Raw genomic sequence first — 25,053 nt, 5'->3', positions numbered from 1 at the left:
GCAGAATAATCCTTCATGATGCTGCCGCTGCTAAGAGACTGACACGTGAGATGGACTTAAGATGTCACCTGTTTAAAAATCATATCTATTAGCAATTTTTATAAGAGTCTTAACGGTTTAAGCTGATTAAACATTGTGAAGTGTCTTTCCTGAGAAACTGAAGAAACAGGAGATTAAGGTTGGATAATAGGTTGACTTTTTTTGAGGTAGCACACCTCTGTTATATAGGACACCATGAACCTAAGGTCAATCAGGCATCCGTGTGCTTCCTGATGTATGAAAAAGTCAGAAAGTAAGTGCAAGTTGGAGCTATAAAAATATGAAAAAGAAAAGACTATGTAAAACTGATGGCACCCACACTGATTGACCGCTGTATCTCTTAACCATGATTTATGTGTTTGCTCATAAATGTGTTCATACATTGGGTCAAAGGTAAGAGATAATAAGACGTGTAGGAGTTACAGGAGCAGCGATTACTGTGTTTATTCAAAAAACGGTGTCTTTGTGCATGTGAGTAAGGCTGCTGAATTAAAGACTGTTCATGAGATGACAAAAATCTAAGATGAAGCTTTTGTGCCATTAGGGTCACCTTTTGTTGGTATGACTTGATCAATCCTTTTGTTTTTGGTGGCTGTGTGTGTCTTTTGCACTTGCCAATATGGCCAACAGAGGCCTTTGGAGGCTTGTTGCATGAATGGGGTGAAGTCTGCCATCTCTGATTTTCTTGTTGTCTGTTGTGTGACAACTTGACGGTGACTTTCTTTATGCTTTATTTGTAAACCATTATGATGTACAGGTTAGAAGAGGTTCAACCAACCAACCCATCAGTTAATCAACCAAATGGCCAACTACACAACCAACCACACAATCGGTCAGTTAATAAACCAGCCAAACCAACCATCTACCAACTAATTAAGCTCACGACTAAACAACTAACAATCAATCAAGCAACTACAGAACCAATCGATCAATCAACCACAACTACACAACCAAACAGTCGATTAATCAAACTAAACTCTCAATCACAAAACCAATCAACCAACTAATCAGTCAACCAACCAACTGCAGAACCAGTCAACCAGCCAACCAACCACACATCTACACAACCAACTAGTAAACTAATATACAACAAAATCAACTAACCAACCAGTAACTTTTCATACAGACACAAAATGCGTAACAGAATAAAAACAACACGCACCATGACCACTCACCTGTCTGACTCTTTTCTTGGAGCTTCCCACTCTGAAGATCCCCACAGTCTGCAGACCTGTGGAGAGGGAACACACGTTGTCTGTAACAGCTGTTACTGCAGTACCAGATGACAGATAAAGGGACGGATGGCCATCGATGAGCTGCTCACCATATTTCTCAAGGTGCTGACAGCAGCTGTCAACCACTCGGGGCACCTGACGGTAGATGGGGTTGAGGCTTAGCCTTTTGTCCCGGTGCTTCTCTTTTTTACTCAGTGTTTCGGCCGGCAGGGAGAGCTGCAGTGCTTCCAGCAGGCGTGACTGGTTGTCGTCCAGGTCAGTGATGGAGTCCACTGACATGGCTCCCTGCAGGACAATTTGTACATTCACTTCAAACATGTTCAAATGAATAAAATATAAAAAGTCCTTCCTATGGTGGTTGAGAGTCCAACCGAGTTTAACATCTAGTCTCACCCTCCTGCGGGCTCGTGGTGCAGCTTCGGGAGTGTTGGGTGATGTTGATTCGTTGGCCGTCTCTGATGTAGAACTCAGCGAAGAGTTACTGCTGGATAACTCCTTATTGGACGAACGCTTGGTAGCAAACTGCAGGACATGATATCCAAGAGTTACATGTGGCTTTTTCATCCATGTTCAAGCACATGGATGAATTTGCAGATAACTCTACAGACCTGTAAAATGGATGAGACAAGGTCGGAGGAGTCTTTGTGCTCCTCGCGCTGTGGATGATCCTGACGATAGCCGTCCTGACGCTGCCGGTGTGTCCTGTCATTTGCGATGACCTGGGAGAGCAGGATACTGAAGGCTTGTGGTATAAACTCTGTCAGAAAAGGGAGATATTGGAAAATATGAGTCGGAAATAATGATGAAAACGGGAGGGGAAAAGGAAATAATTAATTGTGCCCAAAGATCGCTGAGAACTTGAAAGTAGAACATCAAACAACTTTATGTTTAGTCTTTATCGCCTCTGCTGAGTGTCACAGCCCAAACCTAATTTGTCGTTGACAGCACCAGTGCAGCTGTTTTCCGAAATAAGACATCACAGACAGAACTCTGTGGGAAACAATCTGGCTAACACAAACCACTAATTCTAGTGCCTTTGAAAATAACCCAACTTTGACGTGTTTCACCCGAAAGCAAAGTCATGTTCTTCGTGTAGGCCAGTTTTAGAGACTGCTCAGTATACATCACATGTTCAAAACGGCTATCATGTTAAAAAGCTCATAACATTTTTGCTTTTCAAATTTGAAACCATGATGGGAAGGATAGGACAGGAAGAATGGTTTGGGGTGGCACCAAATTGCAAGACGCAGACTTAATAGAGCAATTTAAGGAATGGTTAAAGCATAAACCACATGGGCATACATGCAAGCAGCAGGTCTCCAGGTCATCTCCCAGCTGGTGGAACATTTACTGCACATCATACCTCTCCTCTCTTTCAGGGTTACTGTTACTTTCTTATGTCACTATCAAAATAAATGCAAAGGGCCTCGTAAAAAAACAAATAAATATCCAGTCTATAACATTTACCAGGCATAAGTATGTATGCGGATCATTCTTATAGTGTACCCAGACCTTTAAATGAGGCAAAACTATAGAATTTAATTTGTTTCAAATGCAAATCTGCGCTGAACTGTTGAGGATATGAACAGGGCTGACTTCAGAGCAGAATGATGTCATTGGGGCCAACACAGGCTATATATCCCATTTTCCTGGATCCCAAGGTCTGAGCCAAAAGCTGAGGAAAAACAGTCCAGCTGTTTTGTGTGCATGTGTGTGTGTGTGTGTGAGAGAGAGAGAGAGAGAGAGCGAGAGAGTGTATTAAAGAGGCAAAATATGACGTGCGGGGAGCAAACGCAAAGTGCATTCCACAACCACAAGTGGAGGACTGTGGTTCATGAACAACATGACTACTAACACTGTGACACAACAAATTTTGCTCTAGAGCCTGCCAGCATTAGCAGAGCTTATGTAACACCCCCATCCCCAAACACACACACATATATGACAACAGTGTGTTGCCAAAAAAGCATTTAAAAGACCAATTAGTAGATCTTTGCTTTGACTGGCGTGTTGATTGATACTATCCGAGGCTCCTTAAGCCATCAGCGTACCTTGGTTGCAGCTCATGCAGCTCACATTACTGTAGAGGCATCAAAGAAAGAGGCATTTTCCTTTTTTTCTTTTAGTTTCTTGCTGAGAAAAGGCTCAGACTGCTACAGAGAGACGGGCAGGGCAGCTATTCAGAAACACCATGAGGAAATTTAACTCAGAATCTATTTTGGCAAGTCAGACCAGACATACATGCAAGCCATCCGGGCTCTGGAGGGGCAGAGCCTGGTATGTCGTGAAAAGTCGCCTGCAATCTAATGCTACATGTGAAAAGATTTCTTTTCAGCTGTCACCAACAATTCTTGTCATGATTGGCCAAAGCATGCGCATTATTTTAGACGACTCAGCTGTGATGCCAGGCAGATATTTAACTCAGAGCCTTACAGCTGTTTCTTCCACTTGTTGAAGCTGAAAATTAAAGGCTGGCATAGCAGCTATGTCAAATGGAGGAAGAAACAATACACAGGCCTACAGCAAAGTGCGTGTCTTATAAAATCTCAGGATGCTTTGGTTACTTAATATGCAGCAGACATGAATTTTGTCTGCAACAGTAAACAGACAATAAATAAATGACACGTGGGATCTTATTATCTCATTTGCCTCTTTTCATCTGGACTCCTGTGACCAAAATCATTTTCACTTTCTGCTAAAAATGCCTCGCTTAGTGCAGCAGAGCGGCTGCTTCTTGGAGCCTTGTCTCCTCACAAGGCGTCAGTTCACTTAGGCTAAATTAACTGTTAAATCCCAGTAAACAAAAACTGCTTTTATAACCTCGCAGTTCACCTGTCTGTGGGGCAGAGCCCTCAGACTGGCCCAGAGTCAAACACAGACCAGAAGACATGGCGAGAACTAGATAAACCCTGAGTCCTGGTAACGTCAACATGCACGCTCAAAGAAACTCGGCATACCTTTATCTTTACTCTTCTCCTTTGCGAGAGAGTCCAACTTCCTCCTCAGCGACTTTTTCCTCTTCTGTCCATCTGTGCCGGAAAAAAAACAAGAAATTAAATCATGTGAATACAAATGGTCACCATGACTTCTGTATTTTATCTTGCTTGCATCGCTCACTTGTGATACATTTATATCAGGAATCCAGACATAAATTAACCACACAGCAATGTTTCTCAGACAAGGTCACAAATCAAAATGTTGATTAAAACATATACCATTGCTTACATACTGTATTTTTTATATTGTTTATACGAGTACATATATTCATCGACATATCCAAATCATCATTGTATTTGATCTGAAAAGTGTGTTTTTTTCTGCATGCAAGACTGCTTTACATCCAGGCTTTTATCTGAGAGGTGCACAGCCACTTTGTCAGTTGTCAACATGATGAATGAGTCCTGAATTTGCTGATTAATGATCAGGAAACTGTGGAAACTGTGGCACATGCGACTTTAAAGCCTTGGATTCCTCAGCTCCCGCCAGGATGTCAGTTCACGAAGACCTCAGCAACTTTTACTGCGATAGTTCGGTGACTCTACTGTTTGCTTTTTGGTCTCCAAGACCAATTGTTTTTACACATCAGATCATTTCAGAGTCTTTGACTTGACCTGCTGCTTAAACAACCTCTCTCTGAACCCCAGATGTTCCCTTCTGCTGTATCAAATGACTTGTGGGGCTCAGGAAGTGTTATCCAGCTCCCACAATGCGCTCAATGGTCACGTTGGCCTCTGACGTGATGTAGAAGGTTCAGTTTCCCCATGTGTTCATTTCTGACAAATCTGAACTCCTCGTTCTTGGACAAATTAAACCATTTCCAATGTGGTTTTATATTATGCAAGAAACGTGCATGTTCTCCTTTTCAGCCTCTGAGGTGAGAAAGTACTGCAGCTTGAAGTGAAGTCTTAGGGTGCATGAGAGAAATCTAGGTGGAAATCCGTAAAGAAGGGCGTGTGGGATAGAAGAAGAAAGAAAGCAGATGTTGTGATGGAGAGTGAGTGAAGCAGAGATAGGAAATGGTCTGGATTTTTGACAGATGGCTCACAAAGCTGTATGGAAATTCCCCCCGAACCTCCAAAAACCTCCTCGTTCACCTTACAAATAGTTGTGAACCTTTCTCGCTTTCCCGTCTCATCATCTCGTCTCTCTTATTTTTGTCTTGATTTGAAGTGCTGATGAAACACGAGGAAACGTGATTTATGGCGTCGTTTCTGAAAAGCCAACATTAGCAGTGCTGAAATGCACACATGCACATCCACACTCTTCCACACAAGTTGAAATATTTCCCTTGTTAGCACATGGCGGCTGTTTGGGGCTCTGGAATTCATAAGCAACACAGACAAGAACGTATTAAATCATGGTCGGGAGAGGTTTAACCTTCAGCTGGAATGCAAGGCCCCGGATAAAACACCTTCTGGACTATACTGCTGCTATGGCAGCCGCTTCACTCTTATACAGTGCAGGGAAAGTCACAGTGACCAGTCGGATCACAAGACTGGTCAGTCTTTATTTCTAAATACTTCTACAGAGTGTGAGAGTTCTGCAGTCGTATTCTTAAGATGATTATGGATCAGTGGGTAACACAGATTTAATAAACTCCACTAAGACGTCATGTATGATGCATGCAGACTGCACACCTACTAAATTGCAGGCTACTATGATGCAAGTCATCAGCTTCGTTATTAGCTGTTGGAAAGGTAATTAGTTTGCACTATAGTGGTAAAAGGCAGGAGAAGAGCGTGTGTGTGGAGATAAAAAAGAGATGTATGTATGATGTGTCTGTGTTGTGCTGATTGATACGTGATTTCATATTAAAATTTAATTGGCTACTCAGTAGACCTAAATCATACATATGACACACCAAATGTCTGACTCAGTAGGAAAAGTTTCACACGCTATCTTTGGTCGAAAGATAGTAGTGACTGCAATCTTTCAAACGCCCACACGGAAATCTTGAATTAATTGCAGTTTTCTTCCGTTGGTCGTAATGGTCCAACATTGTGTAATGAATCACAGGCTTAAGATCTGGAAATGCAGCTCTATAACAATAAAGATAATTAACCGAATGACAGAAAGCACAAGGAGTCACAACATACGTCTAAAACTACTATCAAAACAGGGAGTCTGTGTAGATTGAGCACTAATTCACATTCATAGTTATCTTAAAGTCATTGAATTTCACTGACAGTCCACATTAAGTCCAAAAATAGGTCCAATAAAAACATTTCTTGATTTCTTGATGGATAATAAATATTTTAACCCTTTAAGGTACTACTTAACCATTTGGTCGACCACACTTTAAGTCACAATATCTCATTGAAAAATGCATCAAGCTGAACTCACATTTAACCAGGTTTATTATGAACAGACATCTCAACCGTTTGGTAGAGGCCTGTATCTGTAAGGCTAGCTTTACACGACAGCGATCTGAACACAAACCGCAAAAGTGGTGTTGCGTTCCCACTTTTTATTTCGTGTTTAGACGAGCGTCTTTGGGTGGAAATCTGCATGCACATGGTGACGCACAAGTGTGTGAAATTTGATGTAGTATGCATGCCAGGTGGCTAGGTGGCACTGTGAAGCACTGCCATACAACAACACCAGGAGCGCGTGCATGCGCCGAAACGTCCTTCTACTTCTCTCTAGTAGCGCTGAGTAGCCCACAGTCGAAAACCTAAACATTAACTCGGCCCAATTGTTGAAATGACTCCTGGATAGGTATCAGAGCAGCTAAGGCAACGTGAATGTCCGACTGATGGATTATAATCCCACACGTTTGTTGTTGTTTGGCTGTACTGCACATGGATCTGACAACGCGTACGGGAGGATAGCCAGCGTGAGCAGCTCAGAGCACACTTTTGTGTTTTCAACCCTTTGGTTGGGAACGCGACAGCGGAGCTTTTTTAAGATTTCCACTCTGGAGGGTGGGTTCATTTTTTTGCGTTTTTAAGACCCAAAAACAACGTCACCGTCTAAACGAAAGGCACATCTGGTAAAATATTTTGCCGTGTAAAGCCAGCCTAATACTGTTGGGTCTAATAAATAAATAAATATTGATTGTCGGTATTGTTATTATAAGTAAATTTAAAAAATGCGAAGAAATAATTTTTCCTTTGCTTTTTTCTTGGTGTGTAGCTTAAAGGGTAAGAAACAAACTAAAATCCAAATTTTTTGTTTAATATACTGTATACTGTGTGTGTGCTGTGCTTTGTTATTAATAACTAGCGTGCACTGAGACCTGTTGTTCCACTGCTGGTTGGGAAACGTCTCTGTTAGACATTTTATGTTTTAGCGACGCCCCCCAATGTATGACTTCACTACTTCCACGTGAGCTCGGCTCCGACGTAACTTGAGCCCAGCTGCGTTTAAAGTAGTCAGAAACTGATGAAGCCGGTGTAATTTTTTGTTTGACTTTATTGCAAGCTTGGCGCTCTCGTCTCCTATTGCTGTGTGAAGTCGGTCATCTCTGCATATTATGCCACATTAGTTTCACTGTGTACTGTCGGCAAACTCCGCCTATGTACTGATTCAGTGACTTTCGGGCAGCCAGATTAAAATACAAAAACATCTTCAACCATTTTCTTTTTTATCCCAGGGTTCCAGGGTAATGTGACTTTTTCTGGCTTCTAAAAGTTATTCAAATTGTCAAATCTCATGGGACAAGAAACCAGAAATAGACATAAAAAACACAAATAAATACATGTATAAACCCAGTGTATTTCAGCCCACTTCTGATACATCCGGCTTGATTTATCTTGTTTTGTCATTTTCCAAACTATTTTCCACTTTACGGTTCAGTTTGTGAGACCAAAACACATTCGTTAAACATTAAGAAAAGACCACAACGACAAATACAGCCTGCTTATGCAACAGCATGTATAACGTGTGACATTACATGCCGATTAGTGGGATGACTGCACTCGGCCTCAGCTGCAGCAGAAAGGGAGTTTCATGTCATCATGACAAGTAGGGGAAGGTCAAACAGGAAGCAGCTGATCCTGATGTGAAGTGTAGTTTACATATCAATTCATGTGGTGTTGTCACAACTTCCCCAAACATAAACCATGCATGACTTCAGGGATGGCGTCAAATGTGAGGATGGAGTCTTGGTTTTATTTTATGGCACACTTGAACATTTCAAAGTATCTGTGCAAGCATCCACAGTAAAAACCCGGATTAAGTGGGAGTGGTGTTTGCAACAGTTCCGGAGTCAGTATTTTGCCTAAAGAGTCACATAAAATGTCACCACTTTAACAACCCGATGCTATCTGAAGTATGCCAAAGCAGCAAATTCCACCCATCCGGTGCTTACAACTATTACAATGATGCAATACCGTTAAGCATGAACACACAAACTTATGCGCACCTTTTGGAATGGTGATCTGACATCCCAGGTCATAGTCCTGATGTAAACGCGTGTACGCCACCTCCTGCAGCCGGGCCCTCTCTAGCTCCGACAGGCTCTGGATGGCAACTGGCGTCAGACGCACGCTCCGCCCCGACAGGCTGCTCCAGGTGAAATCACCCTGTCATTAACACAAAGAGTAGGACTATAAGAGTCGTATAGGATATACAGCATAGTAAAATGGGATTGCATGTCATATACTGAGCCTTCTACCGTTATTTACAATTGACTTTTTCATGCGAATGGGACATTAAAACAGTGCACTGAAGAAAATGTTTTAAACTGGGTATAAATGAAGTTACACATGCGTTAATTACAGATCAACATGAACAACCATTAGATGTGAGTTTTCTGGACAGTAGTCAGATATTTATTTAGCTCATTCTGGTGTCCTCATGGAAACATTTTAATCTTTGTCACTTTTACCTGGGCATTTGAAAAATCTAATCTAGTCTAGCTTGTAGTCTATATGTCTAGATATTAATTGTTGATGTATCTTCTGTCATTGTAAGATCAGGTTTTAGTTGATATACTGTAGTTATGAAGTTGAATTTACATACAAAATATATGCCTTTTTTTTGTTTTCAGTTGTCTTTTATGTCTACTACTGGTCAGGTTTGGCTCAACAGGATCCTCACAAGACAGGAAATAATGTACACACTTATATAATGTTACTTTTAACCAATAGCAAATAAACCCGATTGAATGAATAAGAATGATATTGCCTGTTCTTTGCCTCAGGAGCGTGAGGACATCTTCCACTCACATCACCTGGCATTAAGAATGCACTTTGCATGTACTGTAGAGGAGATGTGATTATTCCAGAGCCAGAGCATATAGAAAATGGTCTGCATCACTGAGGACATTTTTCTTCAGCAGACAGGTTTATGTCACAGCTTTTGACTCGGTCTTTGATTGAACCGAGGTGAACGCTAACAGGCAGGAATTGCTGGGAACTCTGGGCTTTGTGCTTTGATGAACACTTTAGTCATCTGAATCTCTGGTCATGCATTCCTGTCTGTCTGCTGGGAGAAGAGGTCAGGAGGAGGTAGAGGTTAAGAAAGAACTGGAGATGAGACATAGCTTCAATTTATCTAATGCTTTATCCAGACAGTGGGCTTACAAGTGGACTCTAAAGTGTCTGTGTTTACGTGGTCTCATTTTGAGCTTCTGTAATGGGAGAGGGACCATTTACTCCGCCATGTCGTTCATAAAAAACATGCCATTTCATCGGTTTTGCCCTTGAATGATGTTGACTCTTCAAGTCGTGGTTTTGCTCAAGACTTGAAGTCAAGAGCTCCACGTTTCTTTTTGTAATAAGACCTCTATCAACAATATTTTGAGCTCTCTACTCCCGCTGTTGACTCTCTTGTTATTTGGACCCTCACTCAGTGCAGTGAAGCAACAGAGCCATCATTCAACCATGGAACTAAAACAAGATGGACACTGGCAGCCTGGAGGGCCACCTGAGTGTGTGTGTGTGTGTGTGTGTGTGTGTGTGTGTTTTTTTGAGTCTCCAGTGAAAAACAAATTGCATGCTGCCTCCGTTAATAGAGCGTTTTATTCAGCACAGCTGAGTGTGTGTTTCTTTGCGTGCACATCCATGTGTGTGCCATTCCTTATCGCTGGTGGAGGAAACCCGTTTCCCCCCTGCTTGACCTCACACACAGCTTGAGGGATGCAAACACTCACACACACAGCACAAGAAAAGACAAACAGTTGGAAAAGTAAAATAAGAGGCCTCTCCTTGGTCGAGCTGGTTCTGCCCAGCAGGATTTCTGAAAGGGATGAGTGAGCTTTAGGTCTTGAGTCAACCTAAAGAACCTGTGGAATGCTAACAGAAGAGTGATGGGGCACGGTTCCAGGAAGTAGTCTGACCCCATCACTCTTAACTATTAAAATGATTTGTTGTGCTAAAATACATGTGCTAAATTAGGAGGGTTTATTGGCAGAAATTGAACATACTACTTTCAGTATGTCAGCACTAATAAAGCCATGCATGTTATGAACATGCACAAAGCCTTTAATAAAGACCTTTAACTCATTAAAAAGAATATGTTTTTGATGAAATATATCTGTAATCTGTTCTGAAAAAATACTTTCCAATAATTTGGATTTTACGTTAATTTTGGAATACGTTCATACCTAACTTCAAAACGGTTATCTGCATAGTGGAGCGCAGTAAGATAAGATATTTTAACTTGTCAATTCTATTCTTCAAGAGCCACATTACTAGTAAGGATGTTGACTCCAGGCACACTGGTTAAATGGACGTTTCAGGCAACGTGCGAGAACGTGTGGAAAGTCGCAGAGGTTTCCACATTAGAGCTCAATGGAGTGAAACACTGGTTTATGATCCATTCAGGCCTTCAGAGTCAAGTTTAACTCATCAGAAATCCAACTCTGGGCCTTTTGCACGTGGCCTTAGAAGTGAGAACTGTTAGCTGGAAATAATGAATGTGACGCTCAAAACCACTGGGGTTAATTGGTTCGCATGTTACTGCACAAGAAATCAGATTCAATCTCTCTCCACTCATTGGCCACTCATCCCACAAAATGTCAGGCCACAGGTTGCAGCTCTGCTCCCAATGTGACACCAGTCCGATGTGACACTCTTTGATCAGCCAGTATGAAGACAAATCTTCCATGCAAGAACTGTCTCCATCCTTTCGCTACAAATATTTTGTCTCCATAACATAGCCAGTTGCTAACTGCCATCACCTGTTGCAGAGTAACTTACCTACCAGCTACTCACTTAATTCGCCTAATCAAATAATATGAATCACAAAATGTGTTTTTTCACAGACATGTGATAAAATAACACATGCAAGTGATTGATGTGTCGCAGCTCACTGAGACATGTATGCTATGGAGAGTGTATGTAAATCTTCAGATTCAGTGCTTGCTGTTGTCTTTGTTCTTGCTTTTTTGTTCCTGGCAAACAGATGTTGCTCTGAAAGAATAACGACTCTGCTGGCTGGACTGGAGCCACGAAGTTAGGATGACTAATGCACTGCAGCACAACCTTTCTGTTGTAATTCAGAAAAACAGGGACAAATGGCATAAAAGCTAAGTGCAAAAAAATAAAAAAAAGAACACGTCAATTGCGGGGGCAGTGCATACAGAGAAGACTGCAAGGGCCAAGAAGTGAGAGAAATATTACTATGGCAACGCACACAGAGAGACACTTGTTGCTGTGATGCACTGCATAAATGAGGACCAATTCTCGGTGAACAACATCAACAAAATACCTTGTGTGTTTTACGTCAAATAGCACATGTGCGATCATGAAACAGCATCTTCTAACAAGATGATGTGTATGCAAGTACTGCTTTTTTATCCTTATAATTCCTCCAGGAAGTGTATATTCATACAACTGTATACATACATTTTATAATAATAATCACAACACACTATTCATGTAAGCAATAACAATCACCAACAACAGCCAGCCACTCAATATTCCATATAAGATATTAGTGTGGTTATATTTGGCATGGGGCTCCATGGCAACGGGCCCTGACAAAACCTATTGGTTCCCATCTGGTCATACAAGAGAAAACAATCCCAGCTCCTCCAGGAAATATATGCATACACATGCTGCCTTCGAGTGTTGCTGGGGGAGAAAAAAATCCTAAGTACGACCATATATGGAGACAATGAACCAAATCCTCTTTTCAGGAAGGTAAAAAAAAAAAATATGTCCGAAAGCCTTTAATCCACTGGCTTGAGCAGTGAACTGGGTGAAAATCTTGCAAGACTCAAACAAATTTTGACCCAAAAGACAAGCCATATGATGGAAGCTAAAGCGAAAGACAGTGAAATAGGTTTGTCTGATGTGTTTCTTGTTATATAACCTTAAACACCACAATAGTCCTGCTGTATGACCTAATTTATTTTCATTTTAAAACATGTGGTTCCCTTCAGTCATAGTAAAACATGTATCTAATATATTTAAATTGCAATTCAACTTTCCTTTAAATGTTTTGTCCATTCCTTTACAATTAAGGATCCAATTTGGTTGATTCCTTCCAGTCCAAAATTAAAACCTAGATTGTTCATAGCTACCCTCTAAATGTTTTCTTTTTTTTTTAATATTACATTTAAATCTACAGTATGTTGATATTAAAAAAAAATAGAATTAAAAAAAATGGAAAAATGGACAATAAAGCAAAGAGTGGACACCAGTATGACTGACAGCTGGTATCATCATCTGTGACATGCTTTGGTCAAAATACCACAAGGATTTAGCACTGCAGCAGTTCAATCACCCTGCCAAAACAGCCCTGTTTAGTAGTATCTCTTTAAAAAATAAAAGAAGTAAAACACAACTTGAGGGAGAGGAAATAACATCAGCCACAGAGGCTACTGGGAGCTAACAGCAGTTAGCATTTGGAAAAGTGATCATTTGCAGGCTCTAGCAGGCACATTGCCGTCATATATAACATGTATCCACTGGACAGATAAATCCTCTGAGGCTGGAAGTTTGTGTAGGACTCTGTGCTGCACTGTGGAGCCAAGAATAGAACTTTTCGCGGACTTCCGATTTTCGGATATCGTGGCCCTCGCCAGCACTCTTGCGTTTTTTTACGGACAAAGCGGAGCTCCGCGAGACAACAATTCCAGGAATTTAGTGCATTGTGACGTCCCAGTGAGCATGGAAGTCAACATCGCGTGTTTTATCTCCTGTACTTAGACTGAGGAGGACCACAAAAAACATGTTAGTAATTTTTTTAAACTTTGCTGACTGATAGGTCCTCCAGAGTCCCAAATATAAGGATTTAAATGACTAAAAAGTTGATTTTTGCATAATATGTCCCCTTTAAAAAGTTTGTCCACTTTTTTTATATACACGGTCTATGGTTGCTAGGTGAGAGAGGTAAAAGAAGGACAAGCTCAAGACACAATGGGCAAATCCTGTGTAAAAACGGACAGTCTCCTCTCAGCTCAGTCTTTGTGAGGATTGTGACACAGGTCTGGCGCATCCAGACACTTAAGGGCCGTTCCAAAATTCTTCACATTTTGTAGCAGTCGGGCTTTGAGCAAAGTTTCTGTGCCACGACACTGAACCAGTGGAATGCACACACCACTTCTTTGGCTTTTACAGGTCAGTGTCATGCATGCATGTAATAGATCACTTTACCTGACCTGGAACCTCCTCGTGGTTCACTTCTGCTTGTAATTATGGAGAAGCCTCACTAGTTTGTAGCAGTGCAGGCTTGTGCACGTACCTGTCACACAACAACGTTTAATCGACTTCTCTGACCACTTCTGGCGTGACCCAGAGTGAAAGTAATGTAGTATTTTCAGGCTTATCTTGTTGTTGGCTCTTAAGTTCTGGAATGGCAGGTCATGTCATGCACATGAGGAAAATGAACTTGTTATGGCTGTAAATGTGATCGCCATGAAATCAATTAATTCACATAGTAGAAGAAAAGGTCACCTAGGAAGTGAAAATGTCAAATATTTATTGCTTACAGGTTTTTAAATGTGAACTTTTGCTAAAAATGACCAGTTACAGGTATCAAAGTCAAATAAAGGGACTTTTTTCCCCACTATATTCTGATGGAAAATGATTCCAGCCTGATTTACAGCATGAAGTAACACAGAAAAGTTATACTCTTTGCCGCTTCTGTTATATTACATAGGAATGCGACAAAGGAGTGACTTTAACGTATATATGTGCAGTATATTGTGATACAGAAACTAAGGTTTATTTTTTTTTTGTTGACATGCAGAGCAAAAAAAAAAAAACCTCCATTTTAATTGCAGGCTTTGAAGATTCATCATGCTGCTTTCACTCTGCCTTTGCATTTAATGAGAACTCTCTGACTCAGTCACAGGAATGAGCAACTCAGAGTCCGTGTGCTCCAAATATTCCCCCAAATCATTGGCAGGCACATCTAAAGCATCGGGTTGACTTGAAACATTTTAAAGACAGATTAATACAAAGCGGCCAGCAGCAATAATGAGGGCCGACCTTGAGGACTTGCATAATGGTTATGTAAGCAAAGAAAATATGGGTATCGTATCAACATGGCAGTTGATATTAGAAAAAGACGTTGAGGTGAAGTGTGTGTGTGTGTGTTGTGGCCCAAAGTGATTTGTGGATGGAAGATTCCATCCAAAAACATGTCATTGTATTTAACTATCGGCTGTGATTTCACTGGCAGACTGGATTTATGTCGGAGTCATTACACTTTTCGTTGCACCGTTGACTGACTTCTGTGTTGTGAAGCTAATACCTCTTGTGTTTTCTGAGTGATGGTAACACTACTAGACATGGAAAAAGACATTCAAATCAGGGTTTAGACTGCTCACTAACTTACGACTATCGTCACAGCTTCGGTGTTGTATGTCGCTTCAAGTCGCTGCAAAGATTCAATTCCATGATGTGTTCCTCACATCCTCAATGTTCTACTTTAATGCACATGGGTACAGATAAGACAAATATTAACTAAAATAAGTATTTTAACATTGTTTCATCTCTAAAAATAAGACTAATGTGTCTGCAGTCGTGCTGTCACAACTGGATAATCCACAAGCTTAAACTATGGGGCTATTATAGATTATGTGCTATCACCGAGGGCAACAGAACCTTTTTTTTTAACCAGGAAAAGCCCCCAAAGTCCCATTAAGATTAAGAAGCTTTTTTACAACGTAGACCTGGCTAAGAGAAACCACCATGTTAGCAGACATTAAAGAAAACAGAAGACAAACATTTGATTATTTGAGGACTTAAGTTGCATGACTAGCTCGTCTAAAAACGGTAACATTTTCGTGAATACGCCTCCATTTCGCTCATCCGAAGTTTAAAAGCATTTGGTGAGATTTACTCAGTAAGCTTCAGGTTTTTCTGTAGCTCATTCCATGACGCAGGTGCAGAATTATACAAAAGCCATTTTTCCAGGTAGTGTGGAGACATTTTCGTCAGAAAGCAAACCTATTTCTGACACAAGTTACAGACAGAAGTAAGCTTTTTTTTGGTGCAGATCATTGTAATCAAATGAATGGGGGGATCCAGGAGTTTATTCCTTCATATGTATGTTTGAGTGTCAGTGTTTGGTGGAGGGTGTCCCTGTCAACACTGAAATAATTGGAAATGAAGCATTACCGTGAAGTATAAAGATCCACATTGAAACGGGAGACTAAATTGACTCGTGCTTCATATTACGAACAACTCACACAAGTGTAACTTTAATGATGCTATACATCTGTGGGCATTATGGTAAACCTTCGCCCGACCACAGTGATGTAGACATCCTGGAAAATCCAAACGAGAGAAAGAACAGCTGTGTTGAACATGTACCATGGATTTGGTCCTCGCCCCTACTTTGCCATGCAAATTTACTCACAAGGCATGATGGGAAACAAATAGCTTGAGTGGGTCCAGGAGCGATACCATGGACAATAGATATACCTTACATGTGCACAAAGCAGTGCCCTTAGTGTGCAGGACATGCTGTACTCCAAAAATATGAAAATAAAAGTATTATTGGATGTCACGTGGAGCTCGTTATCGCGAAGTCTTGTGCAGAGTGAGAAACAGAGAATGAAAAAGTAGATTTTCTTTACATTACAACTATTATTATGAACCACATAAATATAAAGACACACAAACTAAACCTTATCTGGGGAATGTGTGTGTGACGCCGTATAATATGGTGAATTCTCCTCTGCTCGCTCCAAACCAAGTTGCTTTGCAGGAGAATGTATTTATTAATGTACCATTTTTAATAATAATTTTTTGGGTAATTATTGCAGTGTGTCACGCATTACAACAACAACCTTGCGCCATACTGAGATGCAGCGGGTCCACGTAGCTCTGTCTGTTTATTGTTTAATTTCCCCAAGGGGATAAATAAAGTTTATCTAATCTCATTGTATCTAATTTAATTACTGTCCGTCACAAATTTGCACAAACAAGCACAGAATTAGAGTTGTCAGTGTCATGAAAGAGGCTCTCTTTTAACCCATGGTAATGTAGTTAGAGTTTGGGATTCAAATGCCCCAAAATAGCGCTGTCATTTTACAGTTTCTCCTCTAAATGATATTTGATTCTCAGATGAAGAAAAAGGTTCTGCATTGCTATGTAGTAAAAAAAAAAAAAAGCTGTTTATTAAATTCCCCAAATAATTTCTTTCCATTACTTTCAGTTGATAGTACTGTAGTAAGATGTTGAATATGTCATATCATGCAACAGGTGAAAGTAAAGTAATTTAACATGTTACTTTGCAAAGAACGTTATATTTGAACATAATGTGTTACTTTTAATTAGAGGCCGACCAATAATGTTTTTGCTCGTCCCAGTGCTAATCAGGATTAGCCAATTTTTTTTGCCTTTTTTTGTTATAATTAATGAAATTCTCCTATGACAAAAGTGTATGTTTATGTATCAAGATAGGACACTAATGCAGATGCACAGTGCTCACAGCGCCCCGTACAGAGCAGTCTTGTTGAAATCAAATGCTGGCTCAGAACATAAAATAAAAACATTGTCTGTGTCGCGTAACACAGTTTTCATAGAGTCAAATTATACCCTATTTCTCCAAGTACAACTAGTTCCCTGGTGTCCTAATGAACATGTCTGTGACATGCTCTAGCAGGCACATTGCCGTCATATACAACATGTATCCACTGGACAGATAAATCCTCTGAGGCTGGAAGTTTTGTGTAGGACTCTGTGCTGCTCTGTGGAGCCAAGAATAGAACGTTTCACAGACTGCCGGTTTTCAGATACTGTTGCCCTCGCCAACACTCTTGCGTGTTTTATGGACAAAGCGGAGCTCCGCGAGACAAAAATTTCAGGAATTTAGCACATTGTGACGTCCCAATGAGTGCGGGAGTCAACATCGCTTGTTTCAGCTCCTGTGCTTAGACTGAGGAGGACCACAAAAGTCATCTTTTTTCACACTTTGCCGACTGATAGGGCCTCCAGAGTCCCAAATACATATAAGGATTGACTATAAATCACAGTACTTTTACGATATATCAATACAAAATATCGACCTCTACTAACTAATCCATAACACAGTTTTCATCAGCTCACAATGACTCAATAGTGGTACAAAATGGAACAGAATTGTTCAGTGAAGTAACTCACCATTTAACACAGATGGAAGTCCAATACATATAATGTACTGTGTGTGTGTGTGTGTGTTTTATTTATCTGTCAGTCAGTCCAAATGGTTGTGTAAGTGGCCCCATGAGCATTATGTTCCCATCGAACCCTTTGCAGTCTGAGCCCTCCGCTATGTCAGCACTGTGAGAACGGGATCGCACACACACACACACACACACACACACACACACACACACACACACACACACATCCTTCAACCACTCCCAGAAAAATAATGTGCCACTCCATCAATCCTGGAATGTTCTAAAAAATAGATTTACTGATTAGAGCTGGCATCTGTGCCAAACAGCCGTGACGCTCCGGGCCGCACATGTAACCCTGGAATTTGGTCCCAGATTCACTTGGTCACCGCAACTTTTCGAAAATGAAGATACACTGAGACTTGGACGACTGTGTCCCATTATTTCCTGCTCTCCAGACACATATGACAACAGTGACTCTGGAAAAAAAGATGGCAAAACCTGTTTTTTATTTAAACATGACATCAGCTAAACAACCATTACACATAATATAAAGACACAATACATGTTATTCTGAGCAACTTGTGTGCAATTTCTCGAACACCCACTTGCTTCTCAACACTTTATTTCCCTCTGACGTTTATGTCAGCTTGTCAAATTTCACGACAATCTCGAGTTCACACAGACCGGCTGTAGAAGTTTTAGGGGAAGGCTGTTTTTTTGAGACTGGGGGGCTGTCTGTGTGGATTTCCTCACTGAAAATCCTCCATGCTAACAGACTTCACATGTAGGATGTTGTTGGTGCTTGACAGGAAGTGTGGTTACAAGTGGGGTCTGAGATAAGTTCGAAGCATGAGTTTAATTTGCATCTGTGTACAGTAGATTTCATATAACTTACTCAAGTGTGAGGGCATTTACGCCTTTACACCAAGATTATATGTTGATCCTATTAGAGCATAGTAAGTTTATTTTTCACACCAGTGGCAGAACATGAGTGGAGCATATTTCCTTGGTTTGCTTCTTCCACTGTATTCATTTAACACAGCGGGATCAGAGCAAAGTCTCCATAAGACTCTTTATTTTCCACATGGGTGCCAAATCTGACCCCCCACCCCCCACCCCCTCCTGGATAATCCTGTGCAGTAGTTAAAGAGCAGGGATTATAACATGCTACTCGACTCCTCAGAATCTGACAGCGAAGATGACAGAGCAAAGGCCAGAGAGCCGTGGTCACTTTAGGAGACACATGGCAGTGTTTATGCACAGCTTAAGTGCAATGTGCATGCACATATTGAGGAGACTGCACACGGATGTGAAAAAGTGAGCGTGTAAAAGTGGTGCGGACTCGGAGCATGAGGACATGAATGCTCGACCAGGTCTGGCCAAAGCGCCCATTCGCTACACAGTCTCCTTGTTGTTTGTCAGCCCGCTTTTTTGATATGTCTTTTTTGAAAACATTGACACAAATCTAATTCCATAGACATCCATGACTGGACTGGAATGTATGACCGAGCAGGGGATTTCCCCCCCTTCGAGGCAAATAATACTTACAACTGAAGAGCATTTTTCCTTCATGCTTGAAACCTGTGACCCCACATCATGTGTTTGAATGTGGTCACAGATGTTCACCACATATCCTCCACCAGGTCATGCATTTGTCCATCTCTATTAAGCTGTCACAAACAGCTGTTGGAGTGGAACATATACAGCCTAAAAGTGCACCAGACATTCCAAAGTAATTACCAAAGGTCCAGCAGAGGGCGTTATGACCTTGAACCATCAGAAAAACAAGACATTGATGTTATGTTTTGTTGTGAAAAGACTCAAACAAACTAACCCGTCCTTCTGAGTGAGAAGTATTTCAGATTGTACACCATGGATGGGAATATAATGAGTTGCTCCACCCGAGAGCAGTGCAACAACAGTTCAACTTTGCGTGACTAATAGAAAAAAAAAAAATAATAATTAATGTTGCATGCGGGATTATCAAAAAATCTTCATATGAATAGTCTCACATGTGACTACCTTCAGTGAAATCTATGATCAGTGTCTTTTCCCAACATAAAACACGACTTTCACCCACACTGGGACAAAAACAATGGGGTGGAAATAACTTTTTTCCTATTAAAATAAAAATGAAAACAAAGATTGAGTCGTAACAATGAACCACTTCATATCAGAGAAGATACTTCAGAAGTAATCAACGTTTTAATTTCGGCCTCTTTTCAGTTCAGGAAGTTTTAGCTGAGTGTAACTTCCTGGAGACCCACGCCACACCCGTCACTGCCCAGCGGTGCTTTGTTCTCTCCGCACAGTGGATGTGACAGTGTGTGTGTGCGTGTGTGTGTGTGTGTGTGTATAAACTGTACTTGTGTATGTGCACATGGAGCACAGGTCATATCTGGGTCAGCTGGTCTATTATTGATTCCCCAGTGAAGAGGGAAGGAACACAGCGCTCCAGTGATGCCGCCCACCACCAACACCCCAACTAACCTTCAAGTGACCGCAACATATACACACTAATGAATAACATGATAGTGTTAACAATAATCACTAGGTGTAGAGCACTTTAAGCACATGCTGATAAGTGCTAATGGGGTGTTTAATGAACACGATAAACGACTTATCGCCCTCTCCACTGGTGCTGCTCTGTCAGAGCCATCAAAACTCAACTCAAAGTTTGTTTAGTGCAGCTGGGGTTGGTCGTGGTGGTGAGAGTTTGGAGATTAGATCAACAGAGCATGCAACCACAAGGTCTAAACAAGTCCCAGCACTAAAACTAGATGACTACAAAATCAAGTTTACTCCACCATGTCCTGCTAAATCTAAGCCTTTTCTTGCTAAAACAACTCTCTCTAGTAATATCTTTGCTTGTCTACAGGAATATTACTTTTTCAAAGCGCGGGATAACAAACTTTATACCAATATCCGATATGCCAATATATTGGGGTTGCTGGGGCCGATAACTGATACCGATATATATTTTTTTCCCTGCGCCCAACAGAGGTCATTCATGCCATGTTTCCACTGGCTTGACTCACCTCGCCACCGCATGGTTAAGTTGTGTTTCCACTAGGGCTGTAATCAACCAAAGAAACTCTTGGTCGACTAAAGCAATACCCTGAAATTTCGACCAAAAATCGACTAATCGACGGGGGGGGGGGGGGGGGGGGGTTTACTTTGCGGGTGCACCTCTGAGGCACGAACAGTTGGGACAGTGTATGTTTATCATTTATGAAATGCAATACTTCTGTTGTCTGCCTCCTAGTGGAATACACAAGTAACTCGTGTGGAACAAACTGCACAAAAATCTCATTTAGTTGTCTATGCCATCTTGTGGCTTGTTTTAATTTCTGTAATATTTCCAACTTTAGCGGAGCACGGTTTGTGATGGAAGTCACTTATTTAGTCATGGTTACTCTTGACTCATGGGGAAAAGAAAACTGTACTGTTGTAAATGAATTTTAATTATTTAATTAACAGAAATGAACAAATAGAATGTAGACACTGTCATAACCCCTCCTCATCTCTGCAGTTTTTAATCTAATTGCAGACGCTATGACACTGTAACAAACTTACGTAAACCAGTTAAGAACCAAATAAATAGACAGGAATGTTTGCTGCTGACTTAGTTTCCTGGTGAAGCATAACTTTGACCTTCAAACAAAGTCTTTCAAAGATCACGAGGAAATTCAGGTGAAACCAAAAACCTTTCTCCACCTTTAACAGCTTTGCCTGTGTTTTCCTTTTCCTGACGACAGACAAGAGGACTGTTTCTCGGGGAGACCCAATAGCTCTTAGCATCACGGGGAGTGGGGGGGGGGGATCAGGAATGAGTTGCCAATGCACATCAGGCCCAGAGTGGATGGTTGTTGGCTCTACATTTGGAATCTATGAACAGCCTGGCGAACTGTCCAGGGTGTACCCTGCCTATGTCAGCTGAGATTGGCACAGCACCCCCCACCGTGACCCTCATGTGGACGATAAAGTGGTAGAAAATGGATGGATTGATGGATTAAAAGAAAGGAATAAGAGCGCATAATCTATATATAGGTTTGCTGATTTCATTCAACCCAGTTTGGTACTTTCTCCATGAGAGAATGGAGGGGCAACAAATGGAGAATATGAGTAGAAGAATATTAATAGACTGTAAGGTAAACAGTGAGTATTCCATGATGGAGTCTGTTTGTTCGTGTTTGGGAGTGTCACTTTTTATTCGAAATTTGATACTATTAACCAGCATGAGATGAAAAGTTCACATTCAAACTGGTAATGCACAAGCATAAGCGCCGATTTAAGTACTACTAGAATCCAGCAGAGGTCGCACGTAAGATTCCCAAAGATTCTCACCATAACAAGAGCCTCGCCAGCCAACAACATCGTCAAGATGCAGGCCTACAGTACACGAGGGAGAGCCCTCTCTCATGTACATGCAATTTGCTTCCCCAGCTTTAGTAGAGAGACACAGTGTGCACCAAATACCCGTTAATAACATAACCTAATACTCTCTGTAAGCTGACTCATAAATATCTGTGTGCTCAGAGCGCATATCCCGTTCAGGCTGACAGACTTGTGTTTCTGGCGAATAATATCAGAAATTAAGTAGGGCCGTTTGCCTTGACTATCAGTTCCATATAACAGATACAGTTAATTAAAGGCTGTTGGAGCTTAAGTACTAAATCCAAGTATCTGTACTTTACTGTGTACCTTTACTCCAATACATTTCCCCAAACTAGCTCCATTATTCATTACTTCCAAATTGGTTGGTCCAAGTTGGTCATGCAATATCTGTTTTTATATAGCACTTTGTAGTCTAAACAATGCATTTTCTATCACATTTACATGCACAGTTGTCAGGAGCAACGTGGAGTTAAGTGTTGTGCCCAAGGATATATCTACATGTAGAGTAGCGGAGCCGGTCGTCAAACCGACAACCTTCAAGTTGAAAGACGACTCGCTCTACCCCTGAGCTACCGTCACTCAATTCAAACTGCTTTTTAAGGTTCTGACTTCTACATTACTTCTAAAACTGAAGTACATTTTGTATCCGAAAATTGCTTTTGATATTTAAGATACTTATGGTACTTTTACTTAAGAATCCCTTTTACATCCTTTTTTTACAAGACTGATTTGCACACAGCGACACAATCCACTCTTAATAAAAGGCCCCTTAAACTCCAGAGCCACACTCACCACACATCTGACCAGTTTACACACTGTTTTAATGCATTGGGATCACACATTACATACCAGCCACATAAGCATACACACACACACATACTGCACATCTAAACAGCAAATGGCATCTCCAGTGTGCTATTCATATGAATCTGTTATTCTTGGCGTTATCTGTGTTATTCCTTGTCTGACTCTAAAGGTTCCCTTTGTGCAGCCTCTCCAGAAGTGTCACCAGACTGGAAATTTGACTTCCGCCTTTCCTGTCTGTCACCTCATCTGTCTTCCCTTTATCTGTCTCCATCTATCTGTCTCTCAGATGCTCGTTTTTTTTTTTCCTGTGCTCTCCATTCTTTGCGAACATAAAAATCAATTATGATCAATGAATCGGGTGACATGTAAAACAGTGACTATCACACAATTTCTGACAAAAGCAGATGCTACAGGTCTTTATCATGCCTTGAGACTGTCGCTTTAGGCGTCTACAACAGAAAGGAAGTTGTGCACACAGCTGGAAATCATTAACATCTGTGATAATGTATTAACTTGTTCTGTGCTCATGGAGCAACAATGCAACACTGAATATTTTATCATCTTTATCATAGTGAGATAGGTTTTGCGAGGAAACTTTGCCTCTTTGATTTTGGTACTTGTAAAAGGAAACCGTTTTCTCTCCCAAATATTTTACGCTTGGATCATTTTCAATAGGGTTGGGGAAAATGGCTGACCTCCTTTTAGATAAATAATTGTTACAATTCCCTGATGAGCAAAGAGACAACATTCTGAATGTATGTCTTTTATTTAAAACAAATGTGCACGGCGAGCCCAACCACTGTGGAGCGCCGAGCAATACATAGTAACAAAAAAACAAAACATATGTACTTTGTTAAAGGAAAAACACTCAGACAAACATGTTGCCGCATGATGTTTGACCTTCCAGAGACACAGTAAAGCAGTAAAACAGATGACTTGATGCTCAACCCCACTGATGCTTTGTCTTAATGACCTTTTGTGAGGCTTTCAACCCCACATCTGGGGGTAATTTCTTTTTACTTTATTTATCACCAGCATTTCTGTAGCCTCTAGTCTGCATAATTGTTTGTCTTAAGACCGGCAAAAAACTGTGTCCTTGATTAAAACAAACACGCTTTGGAGAGGCCGCGTAGCAATGGCTGAGATTGTGCTGTAGATATAAGCAGGGATTTCTCCACTGGACGGCACAATCTGTTCTTATAATTATAAAGCGTCTGATTCTGCTCCATGTGGAGTGACTCATGTGTACGCGTGCATCTGAGTGTGGCCGTGCCAATGTGTACTTCCTAACTCCTAAAGCCCAGGACAGCAGCGTTTATAGGTTCTTTACAAAAGTATGCAAAAGTACTGACATTCTTAGACACTTTTGTAAAGACAACACTCAATTTCACGCGTCAAGTAAAAAGGTAAAAATGGGACTAAAGAAAAAACCTGAACAAAAAAAAGATTTGCACAGTTGGGAACGTCTTGCTTTCTGAAAATCTAGTTCATCCACGAGAATGCAGGTATTGCTTTCTCTGCGGGCTCCTCTCCTTTGTGTCGTTCCCTCATCCCCGTAGATTGAAATTAGGTGGTGTGAAGACAATAAAATTTAAATAATAGACAATCCCCCTCTTGCTTGCATTCCAACCAAAGTAATGAGCCTGTTTTGAGAATGTAAGGAATATAAAAGTGCAGATATTTATGTTTAAATGTAGGGAGGAAACACTCAAGTACATACTGTATACCTGAAAAATCTGTGAATTTTCATCAGGGTTGGGACACTACCAACACAATGCTATTATGACACCAATTCTGTATCTACCCAACCAAATCAAAACACAAATGTTGGTGCCTCATGTCGGTGCCTGAGCTATTTACATAAAATTTCAGTTATTCAGGACCCTTTCTACAGTGTATACATTTTTGGATATTGTGCATTCTTATCTTATCTTTATTCTTATCTCTACTGTATTACTTACTCTACATTAGAGTGTAATTATATTTAATTTTTTTATCATATTGTATTTTATTTTATTCTATGTTTACTCTTATCTTATGTTTTATGTCTTTTTTACTTATATT

The 25,053-nt window shown here is 40.8% G+C and overlaps 1 protein-coding gene across 1 annotated transcript in view; it reads right to left on the bottom strand.

Annotated features, from left to right (window-relative positions):
- LOC310932289 (rho GTPase-activating protein 6-like) overlaps positions 1-25,053 on the bottom strand; it is a gene marked incomplete at its 5' end in the record, with an annotated part of 62,754 nt that overhangs the window by 6,191 nt on the left and 31,510 nt on the right. Inside the window, 6 exons of the mRNA XM_083895583.1 lie at positions 1,215-1,270; positions 1,364-1,559; positions 1,668-1,796; positions 1,883-2,031; positions 4,232-4,303; positions 8,641-8,800. Coding sequence (XP_083751709.1) covers positions 1,215-1,270; positions 1,364-1,559; positions 1,668-1,796; positions 1,883-2,031; positions 4,232-4,303; positions 8,641-8,800 — 762 coding nt within the window. The remainder of the gene's footprint in view (positions 1-1,214; positions 1,271-1,363; positions 1,560-1,667; positions 1,797-1,882; positions 2,032-4,231; positions 4,304-8,640; positions 8,801-25,053) is intronic.

The sequence above is a fragment of the Microchirus variegatus genome (assembly GCF_963457635.1).
Source record: "Microchirus variegatus genome assembly, chromosome: 1".
Lineage (NCBI taxonomy): Eukaryota > Metazoa > Chordata > Actinopteri > Pleuronectiformes > Soleidae > Microchirus > Microchirus variegatus.
Note: the sequence above shows the minus strand (reverse complement) of the source record. Positions and strands in the feature narration are given on the sequence as shown.